This window comes from Eleutherodactylus coqui, chromosome 12, assembly GCF_035609145.1.
Source record: "Eleutherodactylus coqui strain aEleCoq1 chromosome 12, aEleCoq1.hap1, whole genome shotgun sequence".
NCBI classification, from domain to species: Eukaryota; Metazoa; Chordata; class Amphibia; order Anura; family Eleutherodactylidae; genus Eleutherodactylus; species Eleutherodactylus coqui.
The window spans coordinates 36,354,675-36,374,834 of NC_089848.1; the positions used below are offsets into that span (position 1 = coordinate 36,354,675).

Sequence of the window (20,160 nt, forward strand, 5' to 3'; positions counted from 1 at the left end):
GGATTGGCAGCAGTGGACGGCGCAGAACTGCGGGTAGACGATAGGTTGCTCGAAGCACTTTCTGCCATCCAGGACAGGACCTGCTCACACTGCTCATTTTCTAATAACCGTCTCCCGCGTGGACCCATTAATTGGGCGATGAATGTGGGGACGCCAGAAACGTGCCTCTCTCCTAATCGCGCAGTAGTCGGCTGCGACACACCTGGATCAGGAGCTTGGCCTGTGCCCACACCCTGACTTGGCCCTCCGCGTCCTCGGCCGCGTCCACGTCCTCTAGGCCTACCCCTACCCCTCAGCATGCTGTATTACCAGTGATTTGATTTCACAGGCAGGAAATAAATTGGCGCAAGACTGCAGGCCAAATATAATTTTTGCCCTTTTTGGAAAACGAAAGGCCCCACTGCCTCTAGTGAATGAATTATCTAAGTTTAATAACTGTGCTGTGTCCCTGCTTATGTGTCACAGAACGTGAGGGTAGCAGAGTTATTATAACTCTGGCAGAGCAGGTATTTTTTTTCCCAATTAAGGAAAGCAAATGGCGAAGCCAGCAGTAAAGCGTAGCTGGGTGCGTATGATTTAGCACTGTTCTTCACGCAGCTCACACGTCTCCACCGCCCGTAAGGACGGACAGAGGCTGGACAAATAGATTTGTTTTCAGTTTTTTCCCACCAAAAGGCAGCACTGCGTATATTCTATGAACATGAGAAGTGTAATAACTGTGCTGTGTCCCTGCTTATGTGTCACAGAACGTGAGGGTAGCAGAGTTATTATAACTCTGGCAGAGCAGGTATTTTTTTTCCCAATTAAGGAAAGCAAATGGCGAAGCCAGCAGTAAAGCGTAGCTGGGTGCGTATGATTTAGCACTGTTCTTCACGCAGCTCACACGTCTCCACCGCCCGTAAGGACGGACAGAGGCTGGACAAATAGATTTGTTTTCAGTTTTTTCCCACCAAAAGGCAGCACTGCGTATATTCTATGAATAATAACTGTGTTGTGGCCCTGCCTATACAATTCTTTCCCTGCAGTATCAATGGAGGGTGGAATGCTCTGCAGAGGCGATTTTGAGAAGCCCAAAAAAAATGCAGCACAGCTAACAGCAGCCTGGACAGTACTGCACACGGATAAATATGGCCCTAGAAAGGACCGTTGAGGTTCTTGAAGGCTACACTCACTCCTAACACTCTCCCTGCCTATGCAGCACTTCTGTCCCTAATGCCAGGTGCAACGGTCTGCAGAGGCGATTTTGAGAAAAAAAAAAATCCCACTGCTAACAGCAGCCAACACACAGCTATCAGTGGCCCTAATAAGGACCTTTGGGGGGTCTTGAAGCCTACACTAACTACCAATTCTTTCCCTACAGCAGCTCCGGTATAAACAGCACTGTCCCTCATCTAACTCACCAGGCATCTGAGGCGAGCCGCGGGAGGGGCCGACTTTTATATTAGGCGAACACCTGATCTCGCCAGCCACTCACAGCAGGGGGGTGGTATAGGGCTTAAACGTTGCAGGGGGAAGTTGTAATGCCTTCCCTGTCTTTCAATTGGCCAGAAAAGCGCGCTAACGTCTCAGGGAAGGAAGTGAAAGTAACCAGAACACCGCATGGTGTTCGTTACGAATAACGAACATCCCGAACACCCTAATATTCGCACGAATATCAAGCTCGGACGAACGCGTTCGCTCATCTCTAGTTCTATCACATCGCAAGGCACGAACTTGTGATGTTCGTGCGATGCATATTTTAACATTAGAAACTCCTATTGTCCATTGCACGAAAAAATCCCAAGCGGCAGTGATGCACAATGTTTTTTCCAAGAAAAAGCATCGCTAACGCTCAGACACCGATTTTGGCGTGATTTTGTTGCAGCGATATCGCGATCACCGGTGTGAAGGAGCCCTAATGCAGCATCCACATAACTGGGACTATATGTGTGTGTAATGGCTTGCGGACCCTGCAGCAAAGGCGGTATCCCGCTTAGAGGGATTAAGCATGATAACTGGGGTTCCCCAGGTGCTGACACCTCAGGTAGCTCACAGCCAAACTGGTGTGTGGCAAAGTGGATCCACATCCGCCTGCCTGATATATGGCTTACTAGTCAGATCATCATGATATCGATAATGAATGTTTTCAAGTTGTCTTTAAATTGATTTTCCTTTCTCATCAGCATTCTATTATTGATACATTTAAATACATATTACTAGGTGATATATCTGTGCGTTGCATGGCGCTATAAGTGCAGGGATTGGTTATTTAACCCCTTAGTGACGGAGCTTTTTTGCTTTTTTCCATTTTTGTTTTTTCCTACTCCCTTTTAAAAAATCGTAGCTCCTTTATTTATCCATCGACGTCGCTGTATGAGGGCTTGTTTTTTGCGGGACGAGTTGTATTTTTCAATGACACTATTTATTGTACCATATAATTTACTGAAAAACTTTTTAAAAAATTCTTAGCGGAGAGAAATGGAAAAAAATAACGACATTCCACCATCTTTCGGTGCCTCCTGTTTCTACGGCACACAAACTGCAACAAAAATGACCTGATATTTTTATTCTATGGGTCAGTATGATTACTACGATACCAAACTTATGTAGTTTTTTTTTTTGCTGTAGTGCTTGTATTTTTTTTTTAAGATATTTAATTTTTTTCAATTATTTTCTGTGGTCATTTTGTGCACGCAATAACTTTTTTATTTTTCTGTCGACGTAGTTGTGCAAGGGCTCAATTTTTGCGGGATGTCCTATAGTTTCCGATAGTATCAATTTGGAATACATACAACTTTTTGATCGCTTTTTATTGCACTAAAAAAGTGTATTTCTGGCATTCTTTTTTTTTTTTCGGACGACGTTCACCGTGCAGGAAAAATAATGCACTACTTTGATAGATCGGACTTTTACGGACGCAGCGATACCAAATACATATTTTATTTTATGATTTATATTTTTTAATAATTGATATGGCAAAAGGGGGGTGATTTAAACTTTTATAACTTTTTTTTTTTTTACAATTTAAAAAACTTTATTGATCTTTTTTCTTACTTTACTTTGAAGTCCCCCTGGGGGGACTTTAACATGCGATGCTTTGATCGCTCCTGCAGTATGACGTAATGCTATAGCATTACGTCATACTGCTTTTTTACAGGCAGTCTATCAAGCCACCATGTGTGGATGGCTTGATAGGCAGTCTGCTAAGGAAGCCCTGGGGCCATTCATTAGGCCCCCGGCTGCCATGACACCTGCACGGCTCCCCGGATCTCACCGCGGGGGGGCCGTGCGGGACCCCCAAACAGCGTTCAGGGGATTTAAACGCCGGTCAGAATTGACAGCGGCATTTAAAGGGTTAATAGCCGCGAACGGCCGAGCGCGGCTATTGCCCGCGGGTGGCAGCTGTAATAAACAGCTGACGCCCGCGCTGTATGGAGGGAGATAGCGGCGCTGCCTCCCTCCATAGACGTCCTGCAACAACAGGACGTAGTTTTACGATAGCGCCATCACTAAGGGGTTAAAATTGGGTTTTCAAAGTAACTTCCTTCTTCTACATAATAACTGATGTTACTGCGCCATTTTGCAGTGATCCCAAATCATTCGTTTACAGTAAAATCTGTAAAATGCCATGTGCATATTCACTCTCAGTATGTAGTTTTAATTCCCTCATAGACATCCCCGTAGCATTCACGCACGGCTATCGAAGTAGTCTACGGAAGACTTGAAGGAAAAAACGTTAATGGCAGGGGCGTACCTAAAGACTCAGGGGCCCTGGTGCAAAAGTTCAGCTCGGACCCCCTCACTCCCCTGGGCCTCCATCCCCCGTACCCATACCTAGATAGTGCTGCATACAGCTGCAAAACAAATTTCCGTACATGATCTCGCCCCTTGGCGTAATCTATACAAACATGACTCATTTTCTGCATTACATGAAAATTTCGTTGTAGCCCTGTAGGCCAGTCTCACACACACACATCGCTTTTTACACCTATTAGCGTGGCGTCTCGAGCGCCGTACGATCCGCGGTACAACGCTCCCATTAATTTTAATGGGGTAGCTCAAATCTGCGCTCGAACGCGGTGTTTCTAACGTCGCTATTTTCAAGAGCTGTCTATTCTATTTTTGTGTTTTCGTGTTTTTTAACGCACCTCCTCACCCATCACTATGATGGGGTGAATTAAAAAGCACTGTAGCATGTGTTCAAAAATGTCGCTCAAAATTGCGGTAAAATGACACGATTTCAAGCTGCGTTTTCTGAACGCATGTGTGGGAGTGACCTCAAGGTGTGTTCATGTTTTTGTTATTTGTCCACAAATAAGAAAAACACATTTGAAAAAACTACATGTGGTATTCAAAGACCACATACATTATTATATGAAACTGCATACACTGTTAAAAACCACATGAGTTTTTGATGTGTTTTTTTACTTGTGTGTTAATAATATACAGGGAGATGTATAACTTATACCAGCGATAGATAGATAGATAGATTATAGAGAGTATTAGAGCAATATGTCTTCACCGCAACTATGGGTGGAGACATAGTACGTTAGAGTAACCGCCTTTGAAACGACCCAAAGCTCCTGATAGGCTCCCATCCCAGTCTGTCAGCAGAGAGGAGCTTTGCAGTGGTATGTGTTCGTGGCCTTGGGGGGGAGGTTTGCCCTGGTTGGAGGAACTGGCTGAGCAGGATGAGGAGCGGCCGCAGCCGAACTGCGGGAGGTGCTTCTACGAGCTGGCTGGGCAGAAGCGGGTGCTGAGCTGTCTTGAAACAGGAGCGGGCACTGAGCTGGCCGGCCAGAAGCAGGAGCGGATGCTGCAGGACTTGCGGAGCCATTTTCAGAAGGTCCCCTGGCAGGAGCTGGAACGCTTGGAGCGGCAGTGGTAGTGCCGCCTTTTCAGGAGATGCCCTGCCAGCAGCTTGCAGGAGCTGGGTAGGCTGCAGCATGAGCAGAAGCGGCCGCAGCGGCATAACGGCAGAGCAAGAATCGCTTACAAGAGCTGGCCAGCCTGGAGCAAGAACAGGAGCTGCCACAGCGGTACAGCTGCAGCCCCTTGCAGTACTATGTCTTCATAGTAGACATAGTGTTGGCAGCACACAATGTCTACTACCGGGGGGGGGGGGGGGGGGCCGAGTCGCCATTGCGACCCCTCACGGTACGCCTATGGTCTGTCTATCTATCTATCTATTATCTATCAATATTAGTGTAATATGTCTCCACGAGAAGAATGGGTGGAGACATGGGTTGGCAGCACCTAGTAAAAGGCAACACCCATAGCTGCTCATTGGCTGCTGGAGACGTGCCCTTTGTAGCTACTGAGCTCCTGCTCCTGGCACGTCCTCCAGCAACATCCACCCCGCCGGCAATGAAAAACATATTATTTTCCCCGAAAATAAGCCCTACCCTGATAACAAGGTCTACCGCTATTTTCTTGAAATATAAGCCCTCCCCTGAGAATAAGCCCGAATAAATTGAAAAAAAATTTAAAAAACATCAACACTCACCTAGTCGGTGGCGTCTGAGTCTCTTGTGCTGGTCCCGAGGGCTGCCGTGTCCTCTGCACTGACAAAGAACTGTAAATACCCCGCCTCCAGCAAGCGAGTGCTGTGATTGGATTGAACGCCAGCCAATCAGAGCCAGCGCTCGATCATTCACAGCCATTCAGTGGATGACATCACTGAATGGCTGTGATTGGCTCATCGAGCGCTGGCTCTGATTGGCTGAGCAACAGCGCTCGTGAGCCAATCACAGCACTTGCTTGCTGGAGGTGGGGTATTCAAAGCCCCATCACCAGAAGGAGAGTTCTGTGTGAACATTAAGGACACTTCAGCCTGCCACATCGCCGCCAAGGATCAGCAGCGCCAGGGACCCAGACGTTGCACACCAGGTAAGTATAAATCTCCCCCCCCCCCCCCCCTCCATGAAAATAAGACACTATGCCTCTTTTAGGACAAAAAATAATATAAGACAGTGTCTTATTTTGGGGGTAACATGGTAGTACTGCAAGCAGCTGCAGCTGTCCCGCAGCAGTCACTCCAGGCCAGCCATCTCCTGTAAGCAGTGCTGGTCCTGCCGCTATGCCGCTGTGGCTGCTTCTGCTCGTGCTGTAGCCTACCCAGCTCCTGCAAACGGCGGTGACACTGTCGAGCCAACCGCTCCAGCTGCTGGCAGGCCACCTCCTGAAAAGGCGGCACCGCCACTGCCGCTCCAAGCGGTCCAGATTCTGCCAGGGGACCTCCTGAAAATGGCCCCGCAAGTCCCACAGCGGCAACTCCTGCTTCTGGCCTGCCACCTCAGTGCCCGCACATGCTTTTGGCCGGCCAGCTCAGCGCCCGCACCTGCTTCCGGTCAGCTCAGCGCCCACTCCTGCTTCAGCCAGGCCAGCTTGTGGAATCGCCTCCTGCATACCAGCTGTGGCCGCTCCTCATCCTGCTTGGCCAGCTCCTCCAACCAGGGCAAACCTCACCTCTGAGGTCACTAACACATACCAAAAGCTCCTCTATGCTGACAGACGGGGACGGGAGTCTATCAGGAGCTTTGGGGCGTTTCAAAGGCGGTTACTCTAACATACTATGTCTCCACCCATAGTTTCAGTGGAGACATATTACACTAATACCCTATCTATCTATCTATCTATCTATCTATCTATCTATCTATCTATCTATCTAGCTATCGCTGGTATAAGCTATACATCTCCCTGTATAAAATTGCACACTTAACACACAATTAAAAAACGCATCAAAAACTCAGGAGCAGAGGCCCGGGTCCGAGCTTACTCATCTTCCACATCGTTCTCCACCTCTCCGCTCCTTCACCTCAGGGGGTGCCCGACTCCAACCACCTTCCAAGCCCGTCAGAGGACCTGAAAGCAGCCCAGGCCTGCCAAGTACAATAGTGTTTTCCCAGGCCTCCGGTTCCTCCGCCCCCGACTCCTCAAAATGCATAAGTGTGTGGAGCTCCTCCACTTACATTTTCCTGGTCGGGCAGTGGTGTAACGCCACAGCCTTGGAATAATCCCCCTCCTGGAACCCTCACCAAGCCCCGGGGAGCCGCAAAGCTTACCCAGTTTTTAATAAGTTGGACTCAAAATGGGGACTCAATAGGTAGAGCTTTAATCTGCTTAGGAGGGATCCAGAAGGCACCCTGAACCCCCTCAAGCTCTGCCTCCACCCAAAGATTTAATGATTTATGTTTTAATAGATCAGAGTACACAGTTGGAGACACTAGCCCTGTAGTAAACAGAAAAGTCAGGGAGACCCAGCCCGCTGCTGTCCCTTTTCCTCGTGAAGAGCGAGAAACACATACGTGGTCTGCACCCTTTCCACACGAACGCCCAAACTAGGGATCTCAGTCTTTTCAAGTAGGGTCTTGGAAGCCTAATAAGCATAGTTTGGTATCGGTAGAGGAATTTAGGCAGTGAGCCCATTTTGACCACATTGACCCTTCCACTCCAAAATAGGAACAGATTTTCTCAGGTCACCCTCAAGTCCCACCGCAAAGGGGAAAAAATTGAGTCTGAACGTCTGAGAGACATCTGCTGAGAGCTGTATGCCTAGATACTTTATACTCATGGAGCGCCAACGAAAGGGAAATAACCTTTCCAGGTGTGACACTTCAGCCTGCGGGAGAGCGATATTTAAAACCTCGGACTTTTGAGCATTGACCTTATAGATGCTGACCCTGCTGAATCTCTCAAACTCCTCGAGGGGGACAGGCAAACCAGTTCGAGCGTTAGACAGATAGAGAAGCAGGTCGTCTGCAAAGAGAGACATTTTGTGCTCCTGATTCTCTATTTGAACTCCTTTAATAGAACCGTTACTGCGAATAGCATTGGCCAGAGCCTTCATAACCAGAACATATAGAAATGGAGAAAGCAGACACCCCTGTCTCGTTCCATTTCGTACCCGAAAGGTCTCAGAAAGTTCCCCGTTGATCCAAACTCTGGCTGCTGGATCGTAGTACAGTGCTGGTATCCGTTGCTTCATCCATGTTCCCAAACCTATGCTGTCTAGTATGGCAGAGAGGAAGGGCCAGCTCACTGGATCAAATGCTTTTTCGGCGTTGATCGCCAGCAAACGCAGGAGAGTCCCCGAGTACTTAACCCTGTCAATAAGGGATGGCGTCTTGATAGCAGTCCAGGAGACCCTGGGAGACCATTAGGAGATCCATCTACTATAGGAGTTATGTGCTGCAGAGTTGAAAGAATACGCCCTGACCCCCGGGTGAAGTCTTCGCCACAGATCTACCAGACGCAGGGAATCTAAAGTTTTTTTGAGAGACCGTAGTGCTGCTCGGGAGACAGAGGACTTACCCGAAGATGTATCCAGGAGAGGGTTCAGGGCCAGATTAATATCCACATTCCTGATGATTCTCGAGCTGTCCGCAAGCTCCGCCAGCTCTCTCAGGATTCAGGAGGCATATGAGATCTGATTCTGATTGAGGAGATACACATTAGCAAAGGTTAATGTATGACCCTTCACTTCTAATTTAAGAAAAAAGAAATCTACCGTCTGGGTCCACAGAGGAGGAAATTACCCGATGCTGCAAGTGTAGGGCGATAGACACACCTCCCGCTCTCCTCGACAAGTCAGGCCCGTGGAACCAGAGCGGATAATGACGAGAACTGCAAGTCGGGATGCCTCCCGCTTTAAAATGTGTCTCCTGTAGCATGGCCACCATGATCCCTTTTTTATGTAGATGATAGAGAACTTGCCTAGAAATGGAGAAAGCGGACGCCCCTGTCTCGTTCCATTTCGTACCCGAAAGGCCTCAGAGAGTTCCCCGTTGACCTGAACTCTGGCTGCCTGATCGTGGTACAGTGCTGGTATCCGTTGCTTCATACGTGTTCCCAAACCTATGCTGTCTAGTGTGGCAGAGAGGAAGGGCCAGCTCACTCGATCAAATGCTTTTTCAGCGTTGATCGCCAGCAGACACAGGGGAGTCCCTGAGTGCTTAACCCTGTCAATAATGGACAGCGTCTTGATAGTGTTGTCCCTCGCCCCTCTGCCAGGGATGAAGTCCACCTGTTCCCTATGAATCAGGCGTGGAATAATATTTTGGAATCTATTGGCTATAAGCTTAGCAAACATTTTAATATCTAAATTGATGGGTGAGAGAGGTCTACAATTCCCGGAGACCGAGGGGTCCTTGCCCGGCTTGGGAATCACCATGACATGGGCCTGTAACGCCTGTGAGGGAAAGGGTTGGCCCTGACTAATTGCGTTAAATGCCTCCAACATCAGAGGGGATAACTCCTTCTTGAATAGCTTGTAAAACCTAGCCGTGAACCCATCTGGTCTGGGGCTCTTGGTTAATGTATGACCCTTCACTTCTAATTTAAGAAAAAGAAATCTATCGTCTGGGTCCACAGAGGAGGAAATTACCCAATGCTGCAAGGTTCTGTGTAGGGTGATAGACACACCTCCCGCTCTCCTCAACAAGCCAGGCCTGTGGAACCAGAGCGGGTAATGACAAGAACTGCAAGACGGGATGCCTCCCTTCTTAAAATGTGTCTCCTGTAGCATGGCCACCATGATCCCTTTTTAATGTAGATGATAGAGAACTTGCCTAGAAATGGAGAAAGCGGACGCCCCTGTCTCGTTCCATTTCGTACCCGAAAGGCCTCAGAGAGTTCCCCGTTGACCTGAACTCTGGCTGCCTGATCGTGGTACAGTGCTGGTATCCGTTGCTTCATACGTGTTCCCAAACCTATGCTGTCTAGTGTGGCAGAGAGGAAGGGCCAGCTCACTCGATCAAATGCTTTTTCAGCGTTGATCGCCAGCAGACACAGGGGAGTCCCTGAGTGCTTAACCCTGTCAATAATGGACAGCGTCTTGATAGTGTTGTCCCTCGCCCCTCTGCCAGGGATGAAGTCCACCTGTTCCCTATGAATCAGGCGTGGAATAATATTTTGGAATCTATTGGCTATAAGCTTAGCAAACATTTTAATATCTAAATTGATGGGTGAGAGAGGTCTACAATTCCCGGAGACCGAGGGGTCCTTGCCCGGCTTGGGAATCACCATGACATGGGCCTGTAACGCCTGTGAGGGAAAGGGTTGGCCCTGACTAATTGCGTTAAATGCCTCCAACATCAGAGGGGATAACTCCTTCTTGAATAGCTTGTAAAACCTAGCCGTGAACCCATCTGGTCTGGGGCTCTTGGTTAATGTATGACCCTTCACTTCTAATTTAAGAAAAAGAAATCTATCGTCTGGGTCCACAGAGGAGGAAATTACCCAATGCTGCAAGGTTCTGTGTAGGGTGATAGACACACCTCCCGCTCTCCTCGACAAGCCAGGCCTGTGGAACCAGAGCGGGTAATGACAAGAACTGCAAGACGGGATGCCTCCCTCCTTAAAATGTGTCTCCTGTAGCATGGCCACCATGATCCCTTTTTAATGTAGATGATAGAGAACTTGCCTAGAAATGGAGAAAGCGGACGCCCCTGTCTCGTTCCATTTCGTACCCGAAAGGCCTCAGAGAGTTCCCCGTTGACCTGAACTCTGGCTGCCTGATCGTGGTACAGTGCTGGTATCCGTTGCTTCATACGTGTTCCCAAACCTATGCTGTCTAGTGTGGCAGAGAGGAAGGGCCAGCTCACTCGATCAAATGCTTTTTCAGCGTTGATCGCCAGCAGACACAGGGGAGTCCCTGAGTGCTTAACCCTGTCAATAATGGACAGCGTCTTGATAGTGTTGTCCCTCGCCCCTCTGCCAGGGATGAAGTCCACCTGTTCCCTATGAATCAGGCGTGGAATAATATTTTGGAATCTATTGGCTATAAGCTTAGCAAACATTTTAATATCTAAATTGATGGGTGAGAGAGGTCTACAATTCCCGGAGACCGAGGGGTCCTTGCCCGGCTTGGGAATCACCATGACATGGGCCTGTAACGCCTGTGAGGGAAAGGGTTGGCCCTGACTAATTGCGTTAAATGCCTCCAACATCAGAGGGGATAACTCCTTCTTGAATAGCTTGTAAAACCTAGCCGTGAACCCATCTGGTCTGGGGCTCTTGGTTAATGTATGACCCTTCACTTCTAATTTAAGAAAAAGAAATCTATCGTCTGGGTCCACAGAGGAGGAAATTACCCAATGCTGCAAGGTTCTGTGTAGGGTGATAGACACACCTCCCGCTCTCCTCGACAAGCCAGGCCTGTGGAACCAGAGCGGGTAATGACAAGAACTGCAAGACGGGATGCCTCCCTCCTTAAAATGTGTCTCCTGTAGCATGGCCACCATGATCCCTTTTTAATGTAGAGGATAGAGAACTTGCCTTTTCTTTTGAGGGGCATTCAACCCCTTCACGTTGAACGTGCAGAATTTCAAGTCTGTCATAGTGACCACTGCTCCAGAGAATGCCGCCCAGGCTCACTGCCCAGAGTCCCAGGACAAAACTGAAATAAAAGGAAAGAACACAAGGAGGGAAGGAAAAGGTACAATGGTGCCGTCTGTTGGCTAGAGCCAGTACTGCGGTATGGGACATGCTGGAGAGGCCCCCGACAACAGAGCGGCAAGTAATATACAGTAAGAATACCCTGCTGGACATCTTTCGACATCCGAGCTGTACAATCAGACAATCAGAATGTCTTCAGACGTTAGACAGTGGATTGGAAAGGGTCAATAATGTATGTGGTCTTTGAATACCGCATGCAGTTTTTTAATTGTGTTTTTCTTATTTGTGGTTTAAAAGTACAACAAAAACATGAACACACCTTAAGGCCACTTCAACACGTGTTCAGAAAACGCAGCTTGAAATCGTGGCATTTTACCGCAATTTTGAGCGACGTTTTTGAACGCAGACGGCCATAGATAGACATATACACATACATACACACACATACATACATATATATACACATACAGATACACACACATAACCCAGGGAATGGACTACTTCTCCATGTGAGCACAGCAGCAGGACAAACAGATGCAGCTGCTGTACAGTAGGAGGCAGGGGCAGCACGATGATGACATCATCATTGTGCTCCAGTCCCTGCTGGGCCGTGTGGCTGCCTCCCTCCTCCTCTGCACTGTGTTGGTTGGTCATACTGGCCGCGTGATCACTGCGATGCGGCCACCATTGCGACCCCTGACGGTACGCCTATGGTTAATGGTCTGACATATAAGGAGTGAGGTGAAGGGGATGTGGGAGGGAAAGTGCCAGCTGGGTGAAGTGGAATTGGGGAGAATTCTTGCGATCAGTTCTGCTTCTGATGTTAAAATAATTTTTTCTCGAAAATGGCGCATTTTAGGGCCTTAAAACATGTTTTTTGTTCTCGTCTACGGGGAGTCTCGAGTTTTCTTGCCTCGCTCGTGCAAAATTTCACTCGAATTGGACCAGAACTGTGAATTTGTATATGACACAAACTGATAAACAGATTTTGTGCTTTATATATAAGATTTTACGTATAGCAGTCTTGGAATATACAAAGTCGGCCGCAAAAATGCCCCCAGCACCACACTGTTATAAAAGCTCTTCAAAAGAAAAGCTGCGTAGCCCATAGCAACCAATCACAGCTCAGCTTTCATTGTACTTCAGCAGTATAAGAAATGAAAGCTGCACTGTGATTGGTTGCTATTGGCAACAAAAATTACAGGGGAAGCCAGGGAGTTTTCGATTTTTAATTCTGCCAGTATTCGGTGCCTGGTGCTGAAGAACGCTCATGCTAAATTTCACTCAAATCGGACCAGAACTTTGGATTTGGATATGAAAAACAGATTTTGCGTTTTATACATAAGATTATGATTATTCTTTATGTTAACTTTTAGGTTTTTATTCTGGCTTGTAATTTATGTATAAGGGTGGTGTCACATCTGCGCTCAGGGTTCCACTCTCCTGCTCCTTCTGGAGCTCCTTTCTGCAGGCCGGACGGCTCTGAATGTCCGATTTTTGCCCAGCTTTTAGAAGGAAGGAAAAGTGACGCATGCAGTGCTTTTTCTTCTGCATTTTGAGCTGGATCGGTGATGGAACCTCTGGCTGGAGCTTCCAACACAGATGTGAAACCAACCTTGTCAGGTAGCAGATGTAGATCCATCTTGCCAAATACTGGTATGGCTTTGGATTAACTGAGGAGGCAGCGTTTGGAGAACGCTAGTTTTCACCCTTGACCCCTCCAAGTGAATATGGTATTTGTGAGGCCCAAAGCCATGACTCGCACAGATAGTCCCGATAGTGTGGCTGCTGAGGCTGAATAGGGCAGAGGCATGATACCTGATAGTAAGAACAGGAGCTTATACAGAGATGTGGCAATGCTCAGGGCTGATGGCACAAACCAACAATGAGGTCCAAGTAGTGGAGTGAAGAAGAAACTGCAGGTAATGGTTTTTCCTTTTGCATTCTTTTGGTACAGGGGAGTTGTTTTTAGGGGTCCAGGTAGTGGCGAATAGGGTCACTAGCAAATAAAACAGGTATTTTCTTTCTTTATTCCATCCTTAGTAAGCACGCAACGTTTCGGCCATTACAAATAGCCTTTGTCAAGCAAAGTCTGTTTGTAACGGCCGAAACGTTGCGTGCTTACTAAGGATGGAATAAAGAAAGAAAATACCTGTTTTATTGCACCTGAATGTTTCTGCTGCCATTTCTGGATAGGACTTTGGGAACTAAGTTGAAAATTTGGATCCATCCTCTGAATAGTGACTGTGCAGGGAGAGCCTCCCCTTGGATAAGGGTTTGCTGTGGTGCTGCGGGCGCTTGAGTGTGTTTTGGAGTCACTAGCAAATAGACATTTAAATTGGATAAAGGCCAATTCTGCCCCAGATGGCCAGTTCCTGGGGTTGGCACCTCAACAAGTCATGACAGATAGTGAAGTAGTCAAGATGGAGAAGTGTGGAATAAGCCGATGATAATAGTTTGCAAATCCCAAAACCACTGAATGGCCTTCAGACTAAGAGGCTTCGGCCAATTGAGGACAGCAGATAATTTCTCTTAATCCATGGTGAGACTCTGGGCAGAGATGACATAACCCAAGAAGAACAGACTAGTCTGTTCAAAGAGGCATTTCTCCAGCTTGGCATACAGATGGTTTTGATAAAGTCACTGCAGGACAATCTTCACATGCTTGCGATGAGAGGTGATATAGCAGTAGAACATCAATGTACCATCAAGATACATAATACTGGAGGTATACAGTAGGCCACGAAAGACATCATTTACAAATTCTTGAAACACAGCAAGGGTGCTACAGAGACTGAATGGCATAAGTAGGGGCTCATAATGTCCATCTCGATTATGGTGTTTTCCAATTGTTTCCCTCCAGTATCCTGATAAGACTGTAGGTACCATAAAGATCTCCTTTTTACTGAACATATCACATAGTGTAGAGGTAGGCCTGGAAGCTCTGGAGGAACTTGTGGTTTCAGGACCGGAGCAACCGAACATAAACAATGGGTTTAACAATGGCTGCTCCAATGACAGATTTGCCCAGTGTGCCAGACGATGACTGGTGAGTACAGATGGAGCCAAGGTAGTCTCAATAACACTGAGTTTATGGAACTGAGCAGAACCATCAAAAAAATCCCAAACCTGCTAACATCAGACAGGAGCTCTCCATTCACAGAAGTAACATACATAGGTCTCTTCAGGGATAGCGTAGGTATCTTGTGCTTGACCACCAGATTGGCCAGATGGATTTTCTTTCTATCAATGGAAACTTCACAAAGATGGTCTCTATAAGGTATAACAATTCTGGAGGCCAGGGAGATTAGGTCCTCCAGAGATGAAGGTAAATCTCTGCCAGCCAGTTATTCTTAGGAAGATATCTAATAAAACACTGCCTGAAGTGCTAGGTCATTGCATTCTAACTCTGTGGTGAGTAGGTGGATATGTAGGCTTACTGATTGCTGGGCTTAGACTCCTGGTGGAAACACAGAAGAGCAGATGCAACAAAAGAAACATGACTATGTACCTCAACACACAGTCCAGAATATGGTCAGAAAGGTCTTGAGACCAGAGGTTGTCGAACTATTGCACTCTCCAAAAGGTGTAGCCCAGGCTAGAGTTTCACCAGACGAAGGCTGTTGTGGATTTGCATCAAAATCCGCATCAATGGTGTGGGTTTTATTGCGGAGTTTCGGTGTGGTTTTTCCTCTGCAGAAAGTCCGCTCCAAATACGGTACGTGGGAATATACCCTAAGGGGGCATTCAAAAATATTACCTTTAAAAAGGCACACAGGGGGCATTATTAATGTCCAAGGGCAAAAGAGGGAACTATTTTTTTAGGAGGAGCACAGGGGGCATTATTACATTGAAGGAAGGACAAAGAAAATGTGGTATATAACACGAAAACAGAGGTCATGAGTGTTAGCAAAAGCAGCGTTCATACTTTTTCTGCAAACCGGCGGGTTTTAGCCCCCATCAAACAGAAAATTCAGGTTGCTTGTCCAATTTCAACTCAGGCTTGTAGCTCCGTGTCCATGTCTCATCAATTGTAATAATGCAACTCAGAAAAAATTCTATGCGTTCCATCTTGTTTAATATCGAAGAGGACACTTGCATTCGATGCCAAGGTTGACCTTCTGAAAGGTTGCATGGAATTCATCTACTAGCAACGTTTCGCATTTTCAAGTCTCCTATCAGACACAGACTTGGTTGAAATGTTCATCTATGCAGCCAACTCTTTGCATGTACATCATCTGGCTACTTCCAGCAGCAGGTAGACTTGAGCAATGTGAGACTCGTTCATGGCCGAATGACTGTGTATGTGAGAACAGAGAAGCATTGCAAACCACCTTTTTTCCCCCAATATAAGGCTGCCATTGCTTGAGCATTTAACTTAAGACTGTGTCATATATACTTGTCCAGAAAGTGTGTTGTGATGCCCTACTGTGCTGCCAAGACAAGCTGCAGGGGTTGGCTGAGAACTAGAGGGTCTTAGAGCGAAGTTCGCTTCAATGAGACAGAGCTGCAGTACTAGGAACAGCCGCTAGAAAATGTACAGAATTGAGACTGGGGGTTGTTCAGTTGTAAACTATTGGTGGCCTACCTACAGGATAAGTCATCAACAGTAGATGAGGAAAGGGGTTTCATTGCTTGGAATCTCTGTGAATCAGCTGTTTACCAAGCCGGTAGGCTTGTGAGCTGATTTCAACAGGAAGCAGACAGCTCCGTTCTTGTTGCAGTGGCCATGGTTAGTATTGCAGGCCAAGTTTCCATTCATTTTAATGGGAACTTGGTCTGCAATACTAAGCCTAGCCACTGATATGAGAACGGAGCTTTCTGCTTCCTGCAGAAATCAGCCGAGTGCATGAGTGCGTCGACCCAATGAATCACTTATCCCAAGTGATCCTTGAGGATAAGCCACAAATAGTTTACAACTGGACAACCCCTTTTAAGGACAGGCCATCAATATTAAAGTCCTCAAAAAAGCATTAAGGCTAGAACTACTATTTGTTACAGTAGATGCTGCTTTACCAATTACTCAATATGCTACACCCCCTTCTATCTCCTTCACATCTCTGCCACATAACATTGACAGATGGTTATAAGTACATGGCTTCAGCTATGTACCATCATGCAACAAATGCAGAACATTGTATCATTTTATATTATAGTTATATAGATTACTCCTTGTATATTGCTTGAATGCCATATTTAATCTTTCAGGACATATAACCATCACAAACTATTTGCTGAATTACTATCCTGACCTGGACCTCGAGAAGAGAAATGTTCATGGATTCACAGCATTAATGAAAGCGTCAATTCAAGGCAGAACAGAATGTGTTCGAGCATTAATGTTAGCGGGTAAGTGGTTCTGTATTTATTCTATTGTGGTGAGTAATGACTGCGCTTTATTGTAAGATGAATGCAGATAATGAGCATAAGTTCACTTTAAAAATCAAGTTGACAAAATTGCTGGAAAACATGAAAAAGTCTAATAAGCTGATAGTCCCCTGCAGCATCTAACCTTGGTCAGCTGCTCCTTCAGCGCTGCTCTTGCAGATCAATGCTCATGGCCAGCGTCAGTGCCTAGCGATCCTGCCCAGCAGTCAGGCCCTACTTCACTTAGTGACCAGATTTCTTTAGGGGTACTGGAACAATCCACAGGCCATGTTATCTGTAGGTTAGAGATGAGCGAGCATACTCGCTAAGGTCAACTGCTCGAGCGGGTAGTGCCTTAGTCGAGTATCTGCCCGCTCGACTGTAAAGATTCAGTTTCCGGCGCGGGCGACAGGTGAGTTGCGGCGGTGAGCAGGGGAGAGCGGGGGGGAGAGAGGGATCTCCCCTTCGTTCCTCCCCGCTCTCCCCCGCCGCTCCGGCTTGCCGCTGGCACCCGAATCTTTAGACACGAGCGGGTAGATACTCGACTAAGGCACTACTCGCTCATCTCTACTGTAGGTCCTTTCACTCCTGGCAATCACTTTCTCCTCCGGCAACAACACTCGCTTTTACTTTCTTCTCTTCTTGCCAATAAGCGGTTTCTTTCTCTCAGTACTCAGCAGTGGTTTGGAGGTTCTCTGGGTTGAACGGACCCAGGCAATTGCTCGACCTCCTCCATACTCCACGCACGGACCGACTGAACAGCCTGGCTGTAGTGTCTCAGACTCTCACTGACTCTTCTAACTCACTAAACATTGCCTTCTTGCAAAGCACATATATCAAGCATTATCACGTGGTGACAAACGATACACACAAAACGATACATTTTCCAGACAGGACAGAACATACCAGACATTAACCCTTTCAGTTCTGCAACCATCCAATACACATAACTTGATGCATTTCACAAAGAATACACTGACAAGACATTGACATGAGACAAACATAGAACATTCTGGAGGGGACCCCATTAACTCTGGGCCACTACAATCCAACTCTTCCTGAGCCCACCCAGCTACCCATTACAGTCTCTATAAACAGAGCCACGGAGATGTAGTGGATCTGCTGGTGTTCCCAGTTCTGACAGAAAGACCTCAATAATCCAGTAGAATCCCAGGACTCAGCCAACTTGGGAAAGTTGGAGCCTCGCTGATTAACAAGTGGTGGCACATTCTAGGAACATTGCAGAATATATGTACTAAAACTGGCATAAGTGGATACAGGAAGTTTTGACTGCTTTAGATAGAACGTATCACTTAGTCAGGGGAGAAGGAGATCTGTGACATCAAACTGTGCCAATCAGATAACAGCGATATTACCCTTTACTGTAATCTGCCCATGATGAGAACGAGATAACTGCTGAAGTCTATTGTTAGCTTTAGTTGTCAATGTGAAAATGGCAATGTTTCCAAATTTTTTAAAAATAGTAAAAAATTATCACCAATTTTTTTAAAAAATATGGTTAGTGGAAACATGACTTAACTGCTGATTGAGTAGGACTTGTTCTCTCTGAGCTCCTACAGAGAGACCTTAATTTCACATCACCTATACTCTTCTGAAGGTCGACGACTGAGATGCATTGATGCTAGTGAGGTTTGAGAGCCTTGTCATTTTGAATATGCACCATGTTGTAAGTGTGACTTCAGGTTAAAGTTAACAAGCGGAGTTAAAGTACAAAGAAGCTTCGTATGGAGCGAAAATATTGTTAATCCAGTTACAGTTTAATGAAGTTCCTTTTTATAAAAAGAGTCTGGCCTCCATCTGTCAGCTGCTGCCCCAGCCTGAACCTGTCGGACCACCTCCCGTGACAGTGGTTTAAATTCCTACTATCGTGGTTCCGTAGAGTTAAAGGGGTTGTAACAGATGAATAAAAAAAACTAAACGTATTCCTCATGCTGGAATATAATAAACAATCTTATATTCACCTCTCCCAGCTCTCTGCATATCTGTCAGCCTGCATATGGGACATCATAAATTGTTAGCATGGGGAACATGTTTAAAAAAATATATATCAATTTTAAAAAAGTATATATATATATATATATATATATATATATATATCTTGGAACTAATAGATAATATTGAAAACCCAGATATGTACACCGTTCATGTAATTTAGCTCCCTTCGGACACTGTATCGGAGTTTTCACAGTTCAGCTCTTGGGTCATAGGAGGACCCCCTGACCTTTCTTCTTATTGTAAGGGGAATGGTAGTACAGAAACGCACCATATTTGTTTTTTTGTTTCCTTATTTCCAGATATGGTATGTGTTAAACTGTGGACAAAGGCTGACCTCTAGTGGTCATTCAGTGTTACTGCTTTTGATATCTTTTGCAATGTAAATGTGTGCTATTTTATGATAGTTTGTTGGGAGATCACATGACAGTGACATCACCAAATGCGCTAAAGGTTTTGGGGCACTGGAGAAAGTGATTCTATGCAGCATGTGAGCAAAGTATATCAACAATGTGAGAAGAGGGAGCAGCTAGTAGTGGGGATTCTTTAGAAGAAACTGCTGCCAACTGGGTTCTGTACAAGGTCCCCTGGCATGGCCTTACATACTGATTGGAGAAAAAGCAATAGCTGCCAGCTGGGTTCTGTACCAGGCCCCTGGCATGGTCTTACATGCTGACGGGAGGGAAAGAATGGCTGCCAGCTGGGTTCTGTACCAGGCCCCCTGGCATGGCTTTACATGCTGATGGGAAAGTAAAAAATGGCTGCCAGCTGGGCTCTGTACCAGGCCCCCTGGCATAGCCTTACATGCTGATGGGAGAAGAAGGAATGGCTTCCAGTTGGGTCCTGTACGAGGCCCCTTGGCATAGCCTTACATGCTCTTGGGAGAGGAAAAAATAGCTGCAGCTGGGTTCTGTATCAGGCCACATAGAATCATAGAGAATCGTAGAATGGTTGGAAGGGACCTCCAGGGTGCAAGATTCACTAAATCATCCCAGACAGATATTTGTCCAGCCTTTGTTTGAAGACTTTCATTGAAGGAGAACTCCCCACCTCCCGCGGCAACCTGTTTCACTCATTGATCCCCCTCACTGTCTAATATCTAATCTGTGTCTCCTCCCTTTCAGTTTCATCCCATTGCTTCTAGTCTTTCCTTGTGCAGATGAGAATAGGGCTGATCCCTCTGCATTGTGACAGCCCTTCGGATATTTGTAGACCGCTATTAAGTCTCCTCTCAGCCTTCTTTTCTGTAAGCTAAACATTCCCAGATCCTTTAACCGTTCCTCATAGGACATGATTTGCAGACCGCTCACCATCCTGGTAACTCTTCTCTGAACTTGCTCCAGTTTGTAAAGGTCTTTTTTAAAGTGGGGTGCCCAGAACTGGACACAGTATTGCAGATGAGGT

General features: G+C 46.4%; 1 protein-coding gene across 1 annotated transcript in view; it reads left to right on the forward strand.

Moving 5' to 3' along the window:
• Positions 1–20,160, forward strand: part of ANKRD33B (ankyrin repeat domain 33B) — a 147,413-nt gene that overhangs the window by 119,537 nt on the left and 7,716 nt on the right. The window contains exon 3 of the mRNA XM_066584599.1: positions 16,585–16,725. Coding sequence (XP_066440696.1) covers positions 16,585–16,725 — 141 coding nt within the window. The remainder of the gene's footprint in view (positions 1–16,584; positions 16,726–20,160) is intronic.